The 20,695-nt window shown below is 38.8% G+C and overlaps 1 protein-coding gene across 1 annotated transcript; it reads left to right on the forward strand.

The window, feature by feature from the left end:
- Positions 1-2,271: 2,271 nt before the first annotated feature.
- On the forward strand, positions 2,272-19,535 carry LOC104083345 (GPI ethanolamine phosphate transferase 1-like; the record flags this gene model as incomplete). The annotated part of the gene is made up of 6 exons (XM_009586797.1): positions 2,272-2,524; positions 6,031-6,152; positions 7,129-7,227; positions 11,898-12,004; positions 18,024-18,148; positions 19,405-19,535. Coding segments are annotated over exons 1-6 (811 nt in total), but the record flags the coding sequence as incomplete, so codon positions are not given.
- Between the last annotated feature and the right edge of the window lie 1,160 nt (positions 19,536-20,695).

Below are 20,695 nucleotides of genomic sequence, written 5' to 3' on the forward strand. Positions count from 1 at the left end.
TGATGCACAAAGTCATGCATTAAAGGAGCAATGTAAGCTAAGCTAGAGGCAGAAGGAGCGGCTGTGAGGGACGTGCTCTGCCTGTGTTGAAATCATCTGATGGTGATAAGCAGTTGGATATGCCCAGATGAATAGTCTAGTGTAATGTAGTCAAACTTGTGCAAAAGAAAGTCTCTTTTTTTTTTTTCTTTTTTAATTGATTCTGTAGATCACTATAGTCTAAGACAGCATGAAATTTGAATTGTGTTGATTGCACTTTTTTTGCTGCAAGCAAGGGCTCAGGCCTGGGGACAGTTAAAGCAAAGAGAAATAGCTAGTGCTGAAAACAGACTAGGTTATTAATACTTTAATGAGAAGAATTTATAATACGTTAAACTAAAGAATTATAGCACTAGGAGTATACAACAGCAAGTATCTGATTGAAGTAACTGCTTTGTTTAGTAGGGTGTTTAGTCTCATCAGTTTAAGGCATGAATAGTTTGGATTCTCTTCTCAACACAACTACATCAAAATAAAAAGCCCTATGGAAAATAAAACTGATTGAATGAAATGAGGTCTGGTGTTCAACTTAATGGTATTTCTGTGACTGTGGTTTCATGTATTTAAATTCATGCAAGAACCCTGAGTGCTTAAAAATAAAAAATAAACAAACTGATACTTACAAATATTCCAAGTCTCTGGGAGTCTCACTTGTAGACATAGAAGCACGCAAGTTCCTGATTAATGAAAAGTTTTTGTTTGATCACTTAAGTGTGACTATTATGTGTCTCTTTGAAATGTTGTATTTAGTTGTCTCAATCTTGTTACGTGGTTTTCTCTCCAAATCTCTAAAATGAGAATTTACTATATTAATGTTTCTGATTAGGATTGGAGTTGTTGCATCTTTGTTTCAGTGGGGAAAAATGGGTGGAATTCGCAGTTATGGTTAAGTTGCATACAGATCTGAATTTTCTTTGGATTAGGAAGTAGTAATATATATTAACTTTAAAACCTTTTTTTAGTCTGTGGGTTTTTTTCTCTGGTTTTTCTGGCCCTTTAAAATTTTTATTTTAAAAAATATCTTTCAGAGTTTTGATCAGAGTTAAGGTTATATGGTAGTGAAGCCTTTTTTTCTTTATTTTATAAGAATAATAGTCTTACCGCGTGGTGGCTCTCTGTGTCTGTCCAGCTACTGGAATTCTGCAACTAACAAACTTACATATTGTAGTTTAGAAGCACTAACTAGATTCTGGAACAAGGAGTTTCTTTAGAGAGAGGTGTGTATTTACGTAGGTAATTGAATATCTGAACCTTCCAGGCTGTTAGGGAAATCTGTTTCTAAATTGGTGAGGGGAGGTGTTGTTTTGTTAAGGTTAATAATTAGCTGATATTTAAATAACTAAGTTAGCAGCCTGGACAGCACTAGTAGTGCTTTGTTGGAAATAAGCATCATTCGGGCTCAGATCCCACACTTACCTGAGTCAATATACATATTTGTGTTGCCTTCAGTAGGTATCGTATGAACCCCTCAGTACACATGGCAGACATGTACATTTCAGTGTACCTGTTATTAATACCTGTTATATACAAATATATATATATTTGTATCCCTAACCTGACTTCAGAGGATGACAGGGCAGAAAAAACATTCAAAAAGGGAATATCATTATCCATGAAACATAATCCTTCAGCTGTTGTGCTTTTGTCACCTGTTTTAGAAGAGGAATAGTGTTCTGCACTCGTCAGAGCATCTTTGTTCCTTTAAAAGACGTTTTCTGTTTCTAGGCAGAATATAACGAGCTCGGAATTGATAGCAAACTTAGAAAAAGCAACTCTGGATGGATGTTTGCTATAGGATGGCTTTCCCTATCTGTCTTTGGCTTGCGTTTGCCTGAGCAGACCTCAACACTGTCATGCAATCAGCCGGTAGAGGGTAGCATGTTCATGAAGACATTGCATTGTCCGAGTCTTCTGTCACTGATTAGGTAACAACAAACTGCTGAGTATCAGACAAACTGGCTTGATTCAATGGTGTTTTGAAGCCATCTGATACCCCGCTAAACACCAGAGATGAATTGCTGAGACATTATAATGGCTATCTCAAAGTCTGAATTAGCCACGCAGTGACTTTTGACTTCTGGTAAAAAGCTTGTTGGAGGCAGAGATTGATTATGGATCCTGGGTAGTGACTGTGGTTATAGTACTCCTGTTCTATCACAAATGAAATAAATATTGATTCTGATAAGTCTCAGCTGCCTAACTTTATTTTTCTCACTCCCTCTCAGTGTTGGACTTTGCCTTGCCGGCCCACTGTTGCCATGGGTATACCAGTCTTCATACTCGCTGGTCTCCTTGTGCATTGTGTGTTCTTGGTCTCCATTTTTGACATCTACTTCAGCTCTCCCCTGGTTCACGGTATGACTCCTCAGCAGACTCCACTGCCACCTCCGGCAAAACGTCTCGTACTCTTTGTCGCTGATGGTCTGCGGGCAGATTCGCTGTATGAGTTGAACAGCAACGATACACCCCAAGCACCTTTCCTGCGGTAAGTCCATCTGAAAACACTACTGATCCAGAAGATTTCGCTTCTGGAGGCAGCTCTGTGTAATGTTGAAAAGAGAACAAGAGGAACGATGGCAACTGTGGTGGCTTGGGTACTGCCTTCCCTCTGCCTTTGAAGTAACAAACTTTGCAGTTACACTCTGCAGAAATGCGTGAGTTTGAGTTGGTGTCTCTTGTCAGTAAAGCTGCTAAACCATGAACAGAGTAAATTGAGTCAGTATTGTCCTCTGAAAACCACAGCTAGCCAGTAACTGAGAGGAGTGTGAACTTTCCCCATTCACATCAGCATGGTATCAATTCTGAAGCCTAACAGAGTCGTTAATTTAAACTGCTTCCTGGATGTTCAATTTAGGAGTAGTAGTTCATTAACGTGCTTGTCTTCTAATTCTAAGCTACTGATGAAGCTTTTTAAGGAGTGATTAAAAAAGATGGCCTGGATGGATCTAACAGCAGGCTGCCACTTCCTATTTGTTCCACCCTTCCTGCATGCGTGACCCTGCTGCCTCCCTTGTGCTGACTAGTGTGTCTCTGATTGCTTAATGGAATGATTTGGTTTAAGTTTGTGAAAAACTAATCCTGCCAAAAAAGAGTGTTAAAGGTCATATCCTTGAGTGCTTCAAACTCATTTTCACCAACCTTCCCTGTTTCCTTATATCAAGATAATTATTTGATCATAAGACAGATAATTTCTTAGCATTAAATAAGACTACTTTTGTGTAATAGCACTGCTCTGGCTTGAATATCGGAGCAAAACCAAATAATCAATCATCTGAAGCTGTTAGGATGTTTGCAGTCTGCTACAGACATCTGAGGTGCCCTTGCTACAGCACTTGACAGTTTATATGGGATTACTTGTACCTGCTTCTCCTGTTGTCAGTGTTTTTGTATGGTGCTGTCTGACACTGGCAGGTGTCTGTCACATCGGTGTGAGTTTTGCATGTTGTCTTTTAGCAGTGGACTTCACACTTCCTCCAGAGCAGTTTCTTCTCTTAGCTGTAAAGCTTTTGGTCTTTTGCACCATGATCAAGGTGTGAATGCTATAATGGCCCCATCACTAGGAGCAGTGGTGAGTAGTGGCTAGGAAAGAGTTATAATGGATATTTTTGCCATTAAGTGGTTTGAGTTTTTCAGTTTCAGCCATTCAGCATTATCATGCCTGTCTAGAAATAAAAAGTTAAACCATGTATTAGCTTGTCCAGTGTTGGGAAGTTGGTACTTTCGCTGTCTCTGCTTTACCTTGTTTGTGGAGTTACAGACTTTCTATTTTAAAATCTGTAGAAGTGAAACATTGTCGCCTGTGCTGAAAGTACATGGGTAAATGGAGGGGAAGAACTGCCTTGTAACAAGCAAAGATGCTGGTAGGTCACTGAGTGGACTAAAATGCCAGTAGAGGTTTGAAGTCCCATCTGTATTTCTCTTGTTGTCTCTCATTCTGCATATAAATACATATGTGTATGTGAGAGATGGTGAAAAGAAAAAACACGTGGCATGTTGTGCCTTCTGAAAGGTGGAGGGCCAGGCAGTCCAGGGCGTATCTTCAGCTCTATTACATAAACTGCTACAATTTCGAAGCAAGAGGCTCAGTGTTTTGTCACCGAACCTTTGAGCTACACAACTTCATAAGTTAACCATGTAAACAGGCCAACAAGATCAGATGTTGGTTACTAATAATGTTCATAAGCATTGTTATTATGGGTAGCTAATGTTTATACTGTCAAGGAAATTAATTTTTTTAAAATGGTTCTTGTGAGTAAAAGGCTTTGAAATAATTCAAAATAGCTAAATGAATTTTGAACAGGTAAATAACAGTATCTGGCTATATTTTTTCTGCCTGGTATGTGTTATTGTTGACTTCAGATCCTGTGATACAGCCCCACAAAAGCAAAGGTAAAGAATTACTTTCCAACTCAATAGAAATCAAATTCTAATTAAAACAATTTCCTACCTGTTGTGACCATGGAGTGTGAGGCGGGCCAGAAGTGTTTTATTTTTGTCTTAAATCTTCCACTAATGCTAGTGCAATACATTTTAGTCAGAGTCTCCAGTGAGAATAAATTGAAACCACTTTAATACTTAAATCCTTTTTTCAAATTAGTACTTTTTTCAGTACAACTTGTCTTAAAACCTATGTGAGATGAGAGCTAGGAATAACATGTCAGAGTGCTATATCAACTTTTACATTTTAAACTATAATATTTGGGCTATTCCAAACAGTCCTGTTAGCTTTCAAGAAGGCCTGAGAATGTGATGTCTAAGATGAGTTAAAAAAAAAAAAAAAAACAAGCAGCAAACTGTGTGAATCCTGCAAGCTTAGAGTGGAGCCTGAAATTTTAGGTTGTGGTTTGATTCTTACTTCATTAGTGAGAAATATATTTAGAGTTGAGTGCTCAGATCTTGTAATTAATAGTTGTATAAAACATCTGTTAGAAATAAAGTTACAAAGCATGAACTTAGAATCAACTTGGGCTAAAACACATCCAATAAAAATATCGCAAATTTTGTAGCTTATATCGTGAACAACAAGAATGCAATTTCCCGGTAGATTTGACTCTTAAAAACTGCTTTGAATTTCTTCATAAGATTCTGCTGCTTTTTTCCTAAACATTGGTATAAGGTATGTCCTGGTGTGTTTTGTTTTCTTTCTTTCTCCCGTTGCTCTGATAGTGGGCAGTGAATCTTTCTCTTCCTCCAGAAGATGGAGACAAGAAAACAGCATATGGTAATGCTCACCTCTTGCTCTCCAACAGGCTCCAGCTGTTCGTATCTCCAGCAGACAAGAGTAGTTTATGAGACTGTTTCTTACACTTGGGCTTTGTCCTCTATTTTCTTTGCTTTTTATCTCTTATAACTATTTTATGTACATAATCCCTAGACAATTTATGTATTTCTGTATATGTGATGAGAAGGTATTCTCCTTCACTGCAGTGTAATTGCAAAACATAGGAGATTTACTTAAATTTTCTCCATGTTGCTGAAATGATTTGCTGTAGATTTACGTGGGTTTTAAATTCTCTTGAAGCTGCCTTCCAATATTCAGCACAGCTGAATAGGCAGACATGGTCACAAGAACTAATTATAATTGAGCATATTTAATGAGTAAGAAAAGATTGAACTTGACACTTTCAAGCTAAATGGAAAGAACAAAGAAAAGTAACACCCGGCAGAAACAATTTGTTAGGGGGGAAAAAAAAAGCAGCGGAAAAAATTAGTATGTTAATTCTAAGTGTATTAGAACATCAGCTAAACTCATCTGTTTGCAGTACTGATGGGCCACGATAGTAATGTTCTCTGTGGGGTGTTATAATGTAGAACTACTTGCAGGTTAATGTTCTGCTTGTTTTGCTGTACAGCAGGTGGTAGTGAAAATCTATTTTAGTCTGGGGTTTTTTTGCATTTCCTGCCTCACATCTACCTGTCACTCTTTTTATCTGCAATTCGTTGTACTTTCAAGAAGTCATAAGCATTAACTGCCTTGTATCCTGTTTTCAGGGGTGTTCTAGAGAATAATGGCAGCTGGGGAATCTCTCACACCCGGGTCCCAACGGAATCCAGGCCAGGGCACGTTGCGCTTATAGCTGGATTTTATGAAGATGTCAGTGCAGTTGCTAAAGGTATGCTGGTCCTAAAGCTTTGAACACTGTCCTCCAAAATAAGGTGTTTCAGTGATGTGCTGGGCTTCTAGATGATTATTGATAAATATCTGCATAGTGGTTTGTATACCAAGATTATATGGAAAAGAATAATTTTGGATGGATTTCCCACTCTTAATAGATGGCTAAGTAGATGTCGTAAACAAGAAGTGAACTGCAGTATCTTAGCTGAACCATTGCTAGGTTGAGTTGGAGAATCAGTGGCAAAGTAAAGCGAAAACCCCAAGTATGTGTTTTGTCCAGACCTAGCTGTTACTGCATGCTTGGTTGTTAATAATGTGGAACTAGCCTTCGCATTACTGACTTGGTCTTTTGTGTGGTCCTCTGCCTTCCCCCAGGCTCCCAGGCCTGAACACTTGTAGTGTTGTGTGTTGGTTTTGGAGAGGGGAGGTAAGAGGAATTACTTGGTCTTGTCCATGTTCCTAATCAAAAGGTTCTTCGTTCTGACATCTGCTACAAATGCAGGATTGTCAGGAATTGCTGTTAAGAGCATCTCTGTATTTCTGTCAGCTGCCTTGTCATGGAAACAGAAGATCTTGAAGGTTTTATTGTGATGACGTGGAACGGGACTGCTGAAAATATGATATATGAGTGTGTAATTTATTGCCTAAAATGCCAAAAGCTGAGTTCAGACAACAGGGGTTTAGAATTCAGAAGAATTTTAGCTGTTTAGAAGGTAAACCAGCTGTGTGTTTTGTCTGTTTGAATCCCTGCGTAATGAGATTGGTTTAGGTTTTCAGCTGACTACTTAATGAATGGGGGACTAATTGCAAATAGAGGTTGAAATGGAAGTAAAACCGAGACTTGCAAAGTGGAGTTCATTGTGAAATAATATAAAGGAAACTTTAAAAAAAACATTTTGCATGGACTATGAATCTTAGCAGTCAATGAGATCTTCTGGCAACCCCATTTAAATCTAGCTATGTTTGTTTAACAGGATGGAAGGAGAATCCAGTGGAATTTGACTCTGTTTTCAATGAAAGTAAATATACTTGGAGCTGGGGAAGCCCAGATATTTTGCCAATGTTTGCAAAAGGTAAGGTTTAAATTTTGTGAATCTTTAACACCTAGTTATCAGGTAATAATATATAGAGACACTTAAAATTTTTGAGTTAGAGAAGGTGGTGAATGAAGTATTTCCAGTTTGTATATTTATGTGTACCTGATTTCTAGTTTGCGAATTCAAGACTGGGTAGAGACAAAGAAGCAAGCTTTTAAAGAGGCTGTCCCTATTTATTACTCATCTGTTTAAACAGGCCTCCCCTAATTCTGTCAGCATACTAAAGGAAACACACCCTTAGTTAAAAGGACCTAATTTTTTTTTCTTTGGTTGAGGTTTAAAGCTCTCGTTTGCAACCTTGCAGCTGGGGTTTTTCTTCCTCTGCATGCAGCTCCCAGTGAGTCAGGTGATAAAACTGCAGCCATGCTTTTTGAGTGTCTGAGCTGGAGAAGTAGCTTATTGTGGGTTATCCTGCTTCTACTCCAGAACAATAATGTGTAAAGGGAAGAACTATATGCAAGTAAGAACTGCCTGGTACTATTCCTGAAGCTGAGGTCTTTTCCCCATGGTGTGCATTGTGTTAAAGTCGTCAGCCCCGTGCAGCTGGTGTTTGAGCATGCAGAGATTGCTGGGCAACACTTCAAACATTTGAAGGGTCTCCAAGTTTAATTTCATTTTGTTCTTGGAAGAATGAGGGCATATACATCCTTTCCCATAATTTCAGAATAAAACAGACTGAAGTGAAAATGGGACAAGCTAGGGGCATATGCTGCTATTCTGTTCTAAGTATTGGCATTGACAAATCAGAAAAATGTGATAGGCAGGATAGGAATGGAATCTAATAGTGGTTTAGAAAAAGTGTACATCATGTTTCTCGTGATGATTCTTGAACTTTTTCTGAACTCCAGTCTCTTCCTCTCCTCCTCCTAATATTCCCCCTCCCCCACACCTCTCTTCTGTTCTTTGCTTGATCCTCATAAGTTTATGGTAAACTGTAAAAATACTTCCTGATAATTTCCCGTGACCTCAGATTACAGCTTGTATTTGGGAATGTTGTGATGGTGGCTGGGGAGAGGGGAAAGGTAGTACACTGCCCTTGCACAGACTATTTACATTTTTAGAGATATGTTCTTGGGAAAATATTTGGGGAATTCAAGAATTTCCCAGAGCCCTGTCCTTCTACTAGTTTTGTTTGAGTAAGAAGATAAGCAGAAGGCTTGGAAGCAGCTTTGATGTTATCTGGAGGGATGTGCAATACTTTTGCTGTGACTCTCAATATGGCTTGTTCTGAGTGGCATCAACAACGGAGCTTTCTTTTGCAGGGGGAGGGAAATCCCCCCAAATTGAGAAAGGTTTAGTGCAGCACTGTATCTGAGAAGTAGATGCTGTATGGGAAAATGAATCAGTTTCTCATGATAGAAAGGTAGATTAACTACTTTTAGTAGAAAAAGGTATTTCCCCTTCTTCCAAAGAGAAGTTTTATAATATAGAAAGGATTTTATAATACAGAGTTTCCAAAGAGGAGAAGTTTTATAATACAGAAGGGCGTGGAATCAAGTGTTTGTTCTTTAACTTTACTTTTACAAAAAAGCCAAAAAGGAGGTAGGGGAGCATAGCTTTATTTCTCTCTCTCTTTCCATGTTGCAAATTAGTGAGGTCACAGGACTCTTCTTGTGTGTATTTTACCATGCCAAAATGTTCAGAATTTTATTAACTGTTTCACTGCTTTCATTGGACTATGCATAAAGAGTATGTAACACCTGCTGGTTTTTGGGAAGGAGAGATAAATCCTTTGTATCCTGTCATTGTCTATGTTCTTCAGGTCCCTTTCCTGTCATAAAATAAATATTTCAGAGAAATGGTTGAGGATTCTATAGAGAAGGTAAATAAAATGCTGACAGATCTCTTTCAATATCAAAGTAGATATGCATGAAATCTAAATTTGTCAAAATCTCAATGACTGTGTGATTAGTGTTAACTTAAGTTACACAAATTCAGTGTGCTAATTTTAACCTTATTTTCTATGATATTTTTATATTATGACCTTGAAATTATCTGAAAATAACGTTCTTTGAAAATGCCTATTTTATTTCCAGAATGCTCCTTGAAATTTTGAGTTTTTCTTCTAGGCTTGCCAGGATTTGAGGTTTGACTTGAACAGTCCAGTCCTGTAGTGTTTTGTCATGGGTCTAGATTGGAGTATAATCCAGAGTATAAATGCCACACTGAAACAGGAGCTGAGGCTGTTGCTTCTGTTAAGGGAAGTAGATATTAGTCCTTTGCACCCAGATTGCCATTTGTTCTACAGGTTCCCTTTCTCTCTCTTGGAAACTAGCAGCGAGGCTAGGGTCATTGTTTAGCTTGAGTATGAAGAAGGGTATCATCAAGACCATGGGGACAACCGGGGCAAACCTTTTTCAGGGTTATTCTGGACAGACAGACCTCTCAGCCTCCTCTTCTAGTTCCTTGTTCCTACAGCGCACCGAGAAAAATGCAGAATTTCTCACATTCCTCACCTAGCTGTGTGTTTGATGACAGCTCTCTGATGCCCACATTCTGTCGGCTCAGTGTCTGACTGTCCTTGCGCCTTCATTCTTTTTTTCCCCTCTTCTGTGCCTGCAAAATTTGCTAACAAAAGTCTCCTGCTGGTCTGGGCTCTGACCCATGAAAGGCTTGTCAGACACAGGGCTTGTCTCTGCCCCGCTAGCAGAGCGAGAGCTTTGCTTTCCGCAGAACGTAAATCTTATTGTAAGAGGGTGATAACTTGATCCCTGACCCTAATATTTGAATATTGATGCTGAGGGTGAGATGATGTGCCAGACAAGTCTGCAATAGGAATAGGTGGTATCTGGTGTGGGAGTTTCTGGTACCTCCAATTATTTCCCTTAGTGTAATGGCAGCACCAAACCCAGTAGAGCTCTGTGCTCGCTTCATCCCTGGCTTCCTTCTACTTCTTTATCCCATCTTTGCTTCCTCATCCCCAGACTTAAAGTATTAGGCATACAGTTGCCTGCCACCTCTCAAACAACAGAAATAAAATAATATTTTGTAATGTTTTGCATAGTAGGGTTTCTTATTTAAAAAGAAAAAAAATTATTTTATAAGCTATGCAGGCACTCCAAACTTTCCTAGTATGGCTTCATTTTGCCACTGTTTCTCTTTAGAGCAATGCAGGGTTGGGTGGGGTTTTTTTTTGCTCTGGTAGAAATTAGAAATGGGTAAGTAGTAGACGTGTTCCTTTGCCTGGTCTGCAAACTGCATGCTTTCATTTGGCTTCTTTGGTGTGGCACCTCTCAAAGACAGGTCGTCTCAGGTTTGCTGTGACACTGTGGAAAAACAGTACAGTGCTCTACCCTCTTAGACCATCAGTCATCCTGACAGTGATGGCCACGGATATTTCTTCTTTTGAACTCATTTATCCACCAATTGGAACTCCTGAATTCACTTTGTGATGCTTGGGAGTATTTTCTTCCTTTTCTTTCAGACTGTGAGAACGGCAGCGAGTGTTCTGGCTTATAAGTAGTAGTAATGTCTCCGGGGGGCAGGGGGGATCTGCACCAGAAAATCTGTGCCCGCTTTCGTCGTTCTGGCCTGAAATACCTGCATCCCTTGTGTGGGTTTGGACATAATCTTGGTTAAACAGCTCCTTTGTACTGGGATGTTAGTTCATTCACTGGAAGCTTATAAAACTGCAGTATATAATTGTGACATCCAGCAAATCGGTTATATTCTCTCTGGCCATCAGCTGATTGAAGAACATTTTCCCCTCTGGGAGTTTACGTAGTCACCGTAGAAATAGCATCCACGAGCTGTAACAGCTCAGCCATTGACTGAATTATTTCATTAAATCCCACCTAACTTCAGATTTTTCCAGGACTTCAGAAGTTTACTTTCTTCTAGGTCTTCATCTTTTTTTTCCTCCCCTTTCTCTGCTTTGCTCTCTTGACAGTGAGTACAGAATGAAACTGCGTTGTCCAGATGCTGTGTTTTCGCATCAGTGGCCTTCATGTTGTACTTTATGCCTGAACATAGTCCAGTAGTTCTCCCTTTTATATTTTGAATCCGTGTTTTAAAGATGCAGACTTTGAATATTGTCTTTCTGAAGTTGTCCACTTGGCTTTCGATACTGCGTTGCCTCGTAGAATTGATGTACAATAACTAACATCCATCCTGTTGCCTTCCTTATATGTGATTATATGATGATTTCCTGTGTAAAAGGCCTCATTGATAGGGCATTGTCTTGTATGATTCGGTTTAACAACCAAAAGCTAAGTACGTTTTCTTAAACACAACCCCCCCCCGCAAACACATGTGTTCAAACAAGGCTCTTAATGTGTAGCTTCCTCTGTTACAAGTTTCTCAGTGAAATTCCTTGTTTCAAAACTAAATTCTGTTTAATGTGCTTTAACTGGGATTTGTTCTATTCCCATCTGCTTTTCCATACTTTATTTCCTCACCTAAGCATACTGGATAACATTTCTCCTCATTCCTCTGAGGTGCTGATAAGCTAATGAGTTAAAATGGTATCCAGGCTTCAAAAAACCGTAAATTATGGGAATGTTTAAAGTAAGGAGAAAACTTCTTTGACTCAGGATTGTAATTCTTGATAGGTTTTCACTCCTATGCATTAATATTCATGTATTTTTGACTATGAGAAAAGGAAGAAAACTTTTCTGTCTCCTATTCCATCTATATTGTTTTTGCAGGTGCTACTGGAGATCACGTTTATACATTTTGTTACACGGCAGAAAGTGAAGACTTTGGAGCACAAGATGCAGCCAAGCTTGACATGTGGGTTTTTGATCATGTTAAGGTGAGCAGAGAATCTTTTTATGCTACCTGTGTATAAAAAACACAGCTGGATGTTAACTTTATCATAGAACATGTTAACTTTATCATAGAACTAGAAAGTAAGAAATTTTTGAAAGAGTTATCATTTGGGGTCATAAGTAAAAATTGCTTTAATTGATTGTCATGACTAATGTAATGGAAGCTTAGAGGAAGTATTTGTCATTTGATGCTGATAAAAAACCTAACACTAATAAAAGTACCCTTTAAAAACATTCTTGGCTTTTCTTTGTCTTAAATTTGCATAGAATCTGAAACCCATCTTAGACTACTTCAGACCCTTTAAAATCTTGAATGTGATTAGTTAAGGATTTTATAACAAGTATTATGGCATGGCAGAAAGGGTAAGTCTTCATTATGAGAAGGAAATGGACAGCATTATTGACTTAATTTTTGTCAGGCTTGTACCCACTGTAATTATACAGTGTGGCTTGTTCTGATGCACGTAGCTGGCTCCTGATGATCTACTGTGGTTCCTGCTATGCTGTGGCTGCCAGAGGAGTCACGGTTAGTTGCAGGGGGGCGGGGAGGGGGGAAAGGCAGCTTAGGCCCTGAAGCAGTATAACTTGTCGTGCTCGGCTCAGCTGACTTAGGTCAGTGCTGGTTCGTGACTGTTGTTTTCTGTGACGCTGTCACTGTAAGTATTAATAGTCTAAGGCACATAGTTTCTGATTATTCATTCATTCCTATATTCATGTTATTCCATGCTACCTCACTTGTCCTGGATTAAGGAGTGCATATTGGTGTATTAATATCTGTATCGGTGGAGCAATTAGGCGAGTTACTTTCTGGATCTCCTAACAATATTAATGGAGTTTAAGACTTAATAAAACTTTTTTCACAAGATCTCTGGACTGTATGCATTAACATTAGCTAACCAGCATAAATCAAATCAAACAAAAAATAAACCAAAGAAATCAATAAACCAAATCAGCATCTATATTAGGAAGCTAAGGGTGGGTCTGCTTTAAACAGTGGTGTAAGGTGGAAAAGTTCATTATAGTTTGCTAATTTTTAAAGGAAGTGATTTTCTGAGTTTGCAGGTCAAAAGATGTTTTTCCTAACTGCTATCCTCTCCCTGAACGTGCAGTTGTGCCAGGTTGCATGTTGTAATGTGTATGAATAATACGAATCAAATTAGGCTGTCAATTACACTTGAATAGCTGTTGTCTTAAAGTTGCACCCTGCTGTCGTTTGGAGCTGCACAGGTATGTGAGGGTGGTACTACCCTTCTTTTGCTTCAAAACACCTAATGGCGTTTCTTCTTTCAAACTATAATGATATGTTTAATATATATGTTATTACTGATTACTTTTTCCTTGGAACCAGCACCATGATTTTAAAGACTTATTTTGCCCATCTAAATTTCATTCTGTGAATGGATAGGACTTGATTGACTGATGTAAAACACTCATTCCATTAATCATCTCTGCAGTTACACATCAGTGATTGCCTCAGAAGCATGAAACTTGAGGCTGCTCTGCTATTATAACTCGAACAACTCTCAGCTATGCTGGTGAGGTTATGTATAAGTAACAATGATAATTTGCTGCAATCTAAATTCTGCTTTGCTTACATTTTTTTTTTTTTCTCCTTTGAGTTTTATCTCAAATATTTAACAACATATCGTTTAACTCTGTGTTGGGCAAGGTGGTCCCTGGATTTCTGCCTCTTTAGGAAGTAAAAGACACTAATGTGAACTCCCTCTCTACTGTGTAGTCAGCAGGGCAACTCCCAAGCATCACGAGGGCCACTTGTGGCTTCCTCTGCCCCAGAAAAGGTGAGGATAAAATGGAGAATGGCTAATTAATGTTTGGGCTATTAGTGCTGGCACCCTGAAATTGCTTGTTCTCTTAAAAGGTGCTAATTAACGATAACTCAGTTGGTCAGGAGATGTGAAACTCTGACTAGTTTTTATTTGTATGGATCACAAGCAGATTGCTTAAATCATGAGTGGAGGAGAAAATGTATGATACTTGATAGTTCCTGTCATGTCTGCTTGTGGTACAAGGTGATCCTAGCCCTTTCTTAGGACAGACAAAATTGAGTATAGAGTAGACTGGGTGGGGTTTTTATCTGCAGCTGGGTTAAAACTCAGTAATTTTAATGTGTGGTAATAGCTTGGGAGTGGCTTGGAGATCCAGATGGGTATGGAGTTGATTGACTATGTTTTTTTTCTGTTTTTTGGGTTTTTTTTTTTAGAAGCCTTCAAAATAATTAAGGGACTGAGTGTAATTTAGTGTGATGTGGCCCAGTGCTTCCTCAGTTAAATAACCTTTACCAAGATCATAGTTTGAGTCTGTGCTAAAGAAAAATTAGGGAGCAAAATACTGGGAGTCTAGGTTAACTAACAGGAAAAAAAAATGGTCTTTTTAATGCATTTCTGATTTTTTTTAAAGTATTTTGTGAAAAACAGTTTTAGAAGATTGAACTCTTTTGGGGGGTAAAATGATTAAAATTCCAGGAACTCAAACAGTCTTGGAGATGAGTCCCAGTAATGGTCTAACCACAGCTTATTATGACCACAGGGTAGGATACGCTCAAGGTATTCAGCTGATGTCTTCTGACTTAAATGGACATGTAGGTACAGATAGAAAACATTTCTTTTTTTTCTTTTCTTTTCTCATTTTGAACACAGTACTTCATTCTTCCTTTGGCCCCTTTCTGCTGGAAGAAGGCCAGACCAACCCTTCAGACTGTTCCTTCTGTGCAGGGTGGGGGCTGGAGTCCAGAACTGAATGATGTTAAGCTTTGAAGCTCTGCAGACAGTGCCATGACCTGATGTTGATTTCTGCCAGTGGATTTCAATACAGATGGCTCTGCTCTAACTAGCAGGACAATGGTTGAATGGTTTATCTTAAATATGTGTAGCAGTCTTGTGCATAAGCATGCTCAACTGACATAAACCTGGCCTATATATGTTTATCCTGCCTTTGTACATTTATTTTACATCTAAAAACTGGCATAACTATTTAAACTCTTACGTGAGCACAAATGAGCGTGCACAGCTTTAATCAACCAATTTAATTAAGTTGTGCTGGATTTATGTATGAAGGAGCTTTGTGAAAGGAGAAAGTTTAGTCTCTTTCTCCCTGTACATCCATGCAGTCAGCAACAGCTTATCAGCTCTATTAAAGGATCATACTTCTGTGGGGGGCTCTGTTTGGGGGAACAAATGGTCCCCAACAACTTATGTTAAACATCTATGGAGTCCATATTTTGTTCAGATATCAGTAAATCGTGTATTTGCTAGACCTTCTAGGTAGTCTTTTTTCCTTCTTGCTTTCTCCCATCCAAGGAGGGAGATGATACTGAAAGATTTCACATAATTGGAACCAAGCTTCTCTTGTAATATTTTAATTAGTATTACATTATAATTAACTTTATAGTTTACTGTGAATGTTTTAATGGGAAAACTTATTGCTGATTTTACTAAATTGCGTATCTGTTGTAGCCAGGGCATTATCGGATGTTAGTTGCCAGAAAATCATAGAAAAGTTACCAGAATCATAGAAAAAGAAGTTTGGAAGAAAGCCATAGTGGTCATCGAGTCCAGCTCCCTGCATGAAGGAGGTCCAGTTAGAGCAGGCTGCTCAGGCCTTGCCCAGTCTGGTTTTGAGCATCTTCAAGGGCAGGAATTCAACAACCTGCTGAGCACCTCTTCCAATATCTGGCTACCGTTATGGTTTAAAAAATAATTCTTAAAAGTCTCTTTCTCTTACTGGAATTTCCCACATTTCAAATTGTGAGTTTCCCCTTGTCCTATCACCAAGGCGAAGGCCCTCTGAGCAGTCCGGCTCAATCTTCTCTTCACCCTCCCAGTAGACAGTTGTAGACAGCAATGAGATCTCTCCTTAGCTGCCTATTCTTCAGACTGGAGAAACTGAGTTCTCTCAGCTTTTTTGTTGTTTACTCCCACCCCTGAAACTTCTTGGTGGCGTTTGGCTTAAATATACAAATATATTACTGAATAGGGCAAATGAAAGGGAAACAAAAAAAATTTGAGACAGAAAGATATGGTTAACTTATAATGGTGGCTTGGAAACTAGTGTTGAGTGGCAGTAGGTCTCAAGTTTTGTGAATACTGAGTACCAAAAAGAAGAGGCCTTTAGCAGGCTACAAGGACATACAAGGATAGTGCTGGGCAAATAGCTCAGCAACCTCCAGAGCAAGGTGAAGTGGAATTTGTCCCTACTGTTTGGTGTCCTGCTTACCAACCCACCATCTTTATCAGCCGAAGTTAATTCCTTGTGGTGAACTTCATATTTGTTTTTTCTCAGTAAACCATTTAAAAAAAAGTTCCATGGGATAAAGTTTGTTATTTGCTCTGGGAAAAGTTGCCACGTCTTAGGTTACACTCATCTTCCTTTTGTCGTCTCGTTCTTAATTAGCCAGAGGTTGAGCAAGCTCTTCTGGCTGCTGCTGCTGCTCTGGATTACAAGGTGGCTGGGGCTGGGGGAGTGGGGTGGTTTTGGTACGTCATGGGGACTCATCTGGTGGAGAGGAGAAGCTCAGGCCTTGCCTCCCTCACGACGGTTTCTTTCGCTTAATCAGTCCGTGATAGAAAAATACCTGCCTTCTAATATTGATCTACATTTTTAGGATTTAATTTTGGGAGTTGCGTGTTTGTCTGTTTTGATATATTGTTTCCTTTTATTTAATTAAAAATAAGAAAACAGAATTATACTGTATTCTGCAAGTTATTGGTGTGCTCTGAAAGGCTTCTTCAGTCTGCAGTCAAATATGTGCAGGTAGATGGACATTTTCCTGTGGGAAATGGAAAGCTCCATAAAAATAATTATATTGCTATTGAATGTGATCAGATTTTGTTCTTGTATCTTTATTTAAAATATCTCTGGACTTTGGTCATGATTTTGTTTAGACAAGAGCTGAAGTTGAGAGCGTGGAAATATTAGTTCATGCGGCTTGTGTATATTCAGGGGGAAAAAACCAAGTGGAATTGTGTACTGCCATGGTTTCCTGACATGGCTTACTATGATACTCTTGGTGCCAGGTCTTCCTCTGGGTACAGTCACTTTCATTTACACAGGGTGTGAGCTTTAGTTTTTAAGAACTCCACCGCTATCACAGGTGTGTGGTGGATTGCTCTGTCCTTTGGTGGCAGAAATGGTTCACTGGCTCTACCAGCATTTTCCCTGGACTCTTGTGTGAAATTCAAAGACACTTTCCTTTATATTAGTGTACTGAAAGGTTCTCTGGATGCTCTTTGAACTAAAACCCTACCCAACTTTGTTTCCTTGGTCAGTGCTGTTACTAAGGAGATCATGCTGGAATAGCTGTCTGCCTGCATTTTGCATTGCTGTAATATGGCTGGTCTAACACAGAATAGCCATGTCAAGATTCATTCAATCTGAGGGGAAAATCCCCCTGGCATCTGCCTCAGGGATGCTTAAGTAGAACATGTGCAAGGCAGATGTATGTTCTGTAGTTCATGTATTTGCAAAGCGTGTCTTGTTTTGTTCTGTTTTAATTTGGTTTCTGCAAACAAGTTGTGGCTTGGTATCTCAGTCCTGCAGAACCTGCTTTCAAAGGAAGAGTATTTGAGACCTTTGCGTCTAGCTTGAAATCGATAAATCAATGGAAATACAAAGCCGTAAGTGGATCTCAGGAATGGTGCATAGTTGTGATTACATAGAAGGCAAAGAAGGGATGATACACAGTTATCTGGTATTTTTGCCTAAAGAAACTCAAGTAACATTTAAAAAAAAAAACCTCAAAACCAAACAAAAAGACCTCTCAACTTGAGGAGTGTTGCCTATCTTAAGCTGAAACTTTGGACTGATTATATTGATGGTAGTTATCCTCCAATAAGTAAATTGAGAAGTAATTAATTTTTCTCTTTCGTAACTCTAATAACTACTAGTATTTTGACATGAAAAAAGCTGCGCTTTAGTTTTAATAGGCTGCCTATCATCTTTTTCCATTGTACTCAGATTAATATCTTAATGGCTTATTCCATACAGAGCTTCTTTAATTCTTCCAGAAGTAATCAAACATTGTTCTCTGCACTGAATGAGGAGAAAGTGGTTCTGTTCCTGCATTTGCTAGGCATAGACACAAATGGACATGCTCATCGGCCAAACTCAAGGTAATTGAGAGATTAAGCATATCTTTCTTATTAGTTTTAAATGCATACAGTAACTTTTTTTACCAGTGCTATTTATCAAGCCTGAAACAAGACTTATAGTCTTGAGGGTTTCTACAACAGGCCATATATGTCACCATGATTACTTATGTTCTGAATTTTCCGGGGTTTTTTGTTTTTAGATCTCCTCTGTAGAAGTGACAGATTTTTGCTATATACTGTGTGCCTGGTTACACTCCTGTACTCAAGTCTGATTTTCAGCAGGTTGTCTTGGTTATAGTCAACACATAATCTAGACGATATGTAGGAAATTGCAGTTTTAAATATAAAATAGAAACTGTCCTTGGATTCCCCATGACTGAAATGGTGTGGTTGAATTTATAGACAACTCAGTAAGCTCAGGAATAATGGCTGCAGATTCCAGCATTATGTTTTAGCTTTCCTTAGGACACTTGAACAAAGAGAAGAGTTTAGATTAACAGTGCTCATCACCAATTCATCTTGAAGCGCATTATTTGAGAACTTTCTTTTCATTTCCTCGCATGCTTTGAATGTAGATATTATGTCTTTCTCTTGATCCTTGCATACTTTCAAAATCCTTGCTCTGATTCCCTACGTCATTCCAGAGTTCATGCTTGCTGTATGTCTCATGTTCTTTTTGTTATGATTTTTTGAAGATAGAGTTTTAAAACTGACTTTAGCAACAGCAACAAATAGAAAACTAGTTGGCTGAAAGTTAATCATGGTCACTTTTTCTAAAAATATACAAATTTTTGGTTTAACCTCTATTCCACAAAAGTCTGGGATCTGCTGATCTGTGAATCATCTCAAAACAATCCCTGCATGATGAGATCTTTGCTATTTAGTTACTGGCTTAAAGCAATTTTTGAAACTTAGAATTTAAGGTGTTTCAGTTTTCCAGAATTCCTTAGTTTTGGCATTCTCCTTAACTTGCCTGATAGCTGTGGGTGATTAAATTATAGTCTTCAATCAAGGACAGGTCAGATTTGAAATATAAATAAACATCCATTTGAGACTGTAGTTTCAGGAACCTTCAAACTATGCTGTGTCAATTTAGTATCTCACATAAGAGAGGAGGAGAGGTTTTACATCTAGGATGCCTTTTGTTAGCTTGAGGTTCTGTAGAGGATAAAGCTGTCTATAATCAAAGGACTGGGCATTATGACCACGGATAACTTGCTTTATACCAAGTGTGAGAGCCACTGTGAATCTAAAGACATTTTTTCTTATTTTTCTAGGGAATACAAGGAGAATATTAAAAAAGTTGACGAGGGTGTAAAGGAAATTGCTTCAATGATTGACAATTTCTATGGAAATGATGGAAAAACTGCATTTATTTTAACTTCTGACCATGGAATGACAGATTGGGGTGAGTCTTTTTAAATGCTGAGTCAGCTTTTTATGGGTGAGTATCTGGAATGCGATTAGAGCTCTGTCCCATTAGAAGCTTTGGGGCCCCTGCTTTGTTTTGATATCGTAAGTGTAGCTTGTATGTGAAACCCCGGCAAATTAGGAAATGGTTAATTGGCTGCAGGGGCCCTCATGAGTCCTGTGACAGCTGAGTTGAGTTGCATGTCTGGACAGAAAAAAGAAAATTAATAGGGTGAATCTTAACTCCCTTAGTGGCTGCTAGTAGGGATAAAAAGGCCTGAATACCACCTCTGTCAGAGCCTCCCTGCAGAAAACTAGCCCAAGCAGGAGGAGATTGTGTTATTCAGCTGCCAACAGCAAAGTTCATCTTGTTCCAGCCCTTGTGGGAGATACAGTTTTCACTTTGGTGCTCTGAAGTACCTGGAAAAGGTGGCAAGTCTGTCCAGGAGCTGGTGAAGAACTTTGCGGGGGGGATCTTTTTGCTTATTTTGGCCTTTTAGGCACAGCAGAAAGGATGGGACTGCTGTGTGGTCTTTCTAGAGGCGGCTGGTGCTGGAGACTAGGTGGAGCTGCTGAGAGTAGAAAAGGAGAGTGAGGCAGGTGGCTGGCCAGGCTGGTACCCACAGAAGGCACTTGTGAAGGGCGTGACCACAGTGGATGAATGACTTGAGGCAATTTTGGCGTAACTAGATTAAGGGCAGATGAGAAGAGTTTACGGTGGTGAACTCATTTAGACAAATTTTTTTTTTCTCCTTTTTTTTTTTTTTTCAAGGAGTTTAAGAACACTCCTGTCCTTGTGTGCAGCCAATGAACATGATAAGTCTCTCTTCCAATGTTGTGTGTGTTTGTAACTCCTAACTGTGATGCTTTTGAACTAAGGATGCTTCAGGCGTGGTCTTGGCAAAATTCAGCATCTTATTCTGTGTTTGAAATCCTAAACTTTTTAAATGGAAGGGATGCAGACTTTTTCTGTCATCAGAGATGACAAAAATATTCATATATTTATTCAAAATCAGCTTAATTACCATCTGCTTATTTGCAAAATAGTCTGTTTTGAATATTTACTGTTGAGCTGACTGCCACTTGCAATAAAATTTTAATTCTGGCATTTTTTTTGTCTGTTTCAAGTAATCATTTTATAATTTTTCATAAAGGAGT

This window comes from Fulmarus glacialis, unplaced genomic scaffold (genome assembly GCF_000690835.1).
Source record: "Fulmarus glacialis isolate BGI_N327 unplaced genomic scaffold, ASM69083v1 scaffold45941, whole genome shotgun sequence".
NCBI classification, from domain to species: Eukaryota; Metazoa; Chordata; class Aves; order Procellariiformes; family Procellariidae; genus Fulmarus; species Fulmarus glacialis.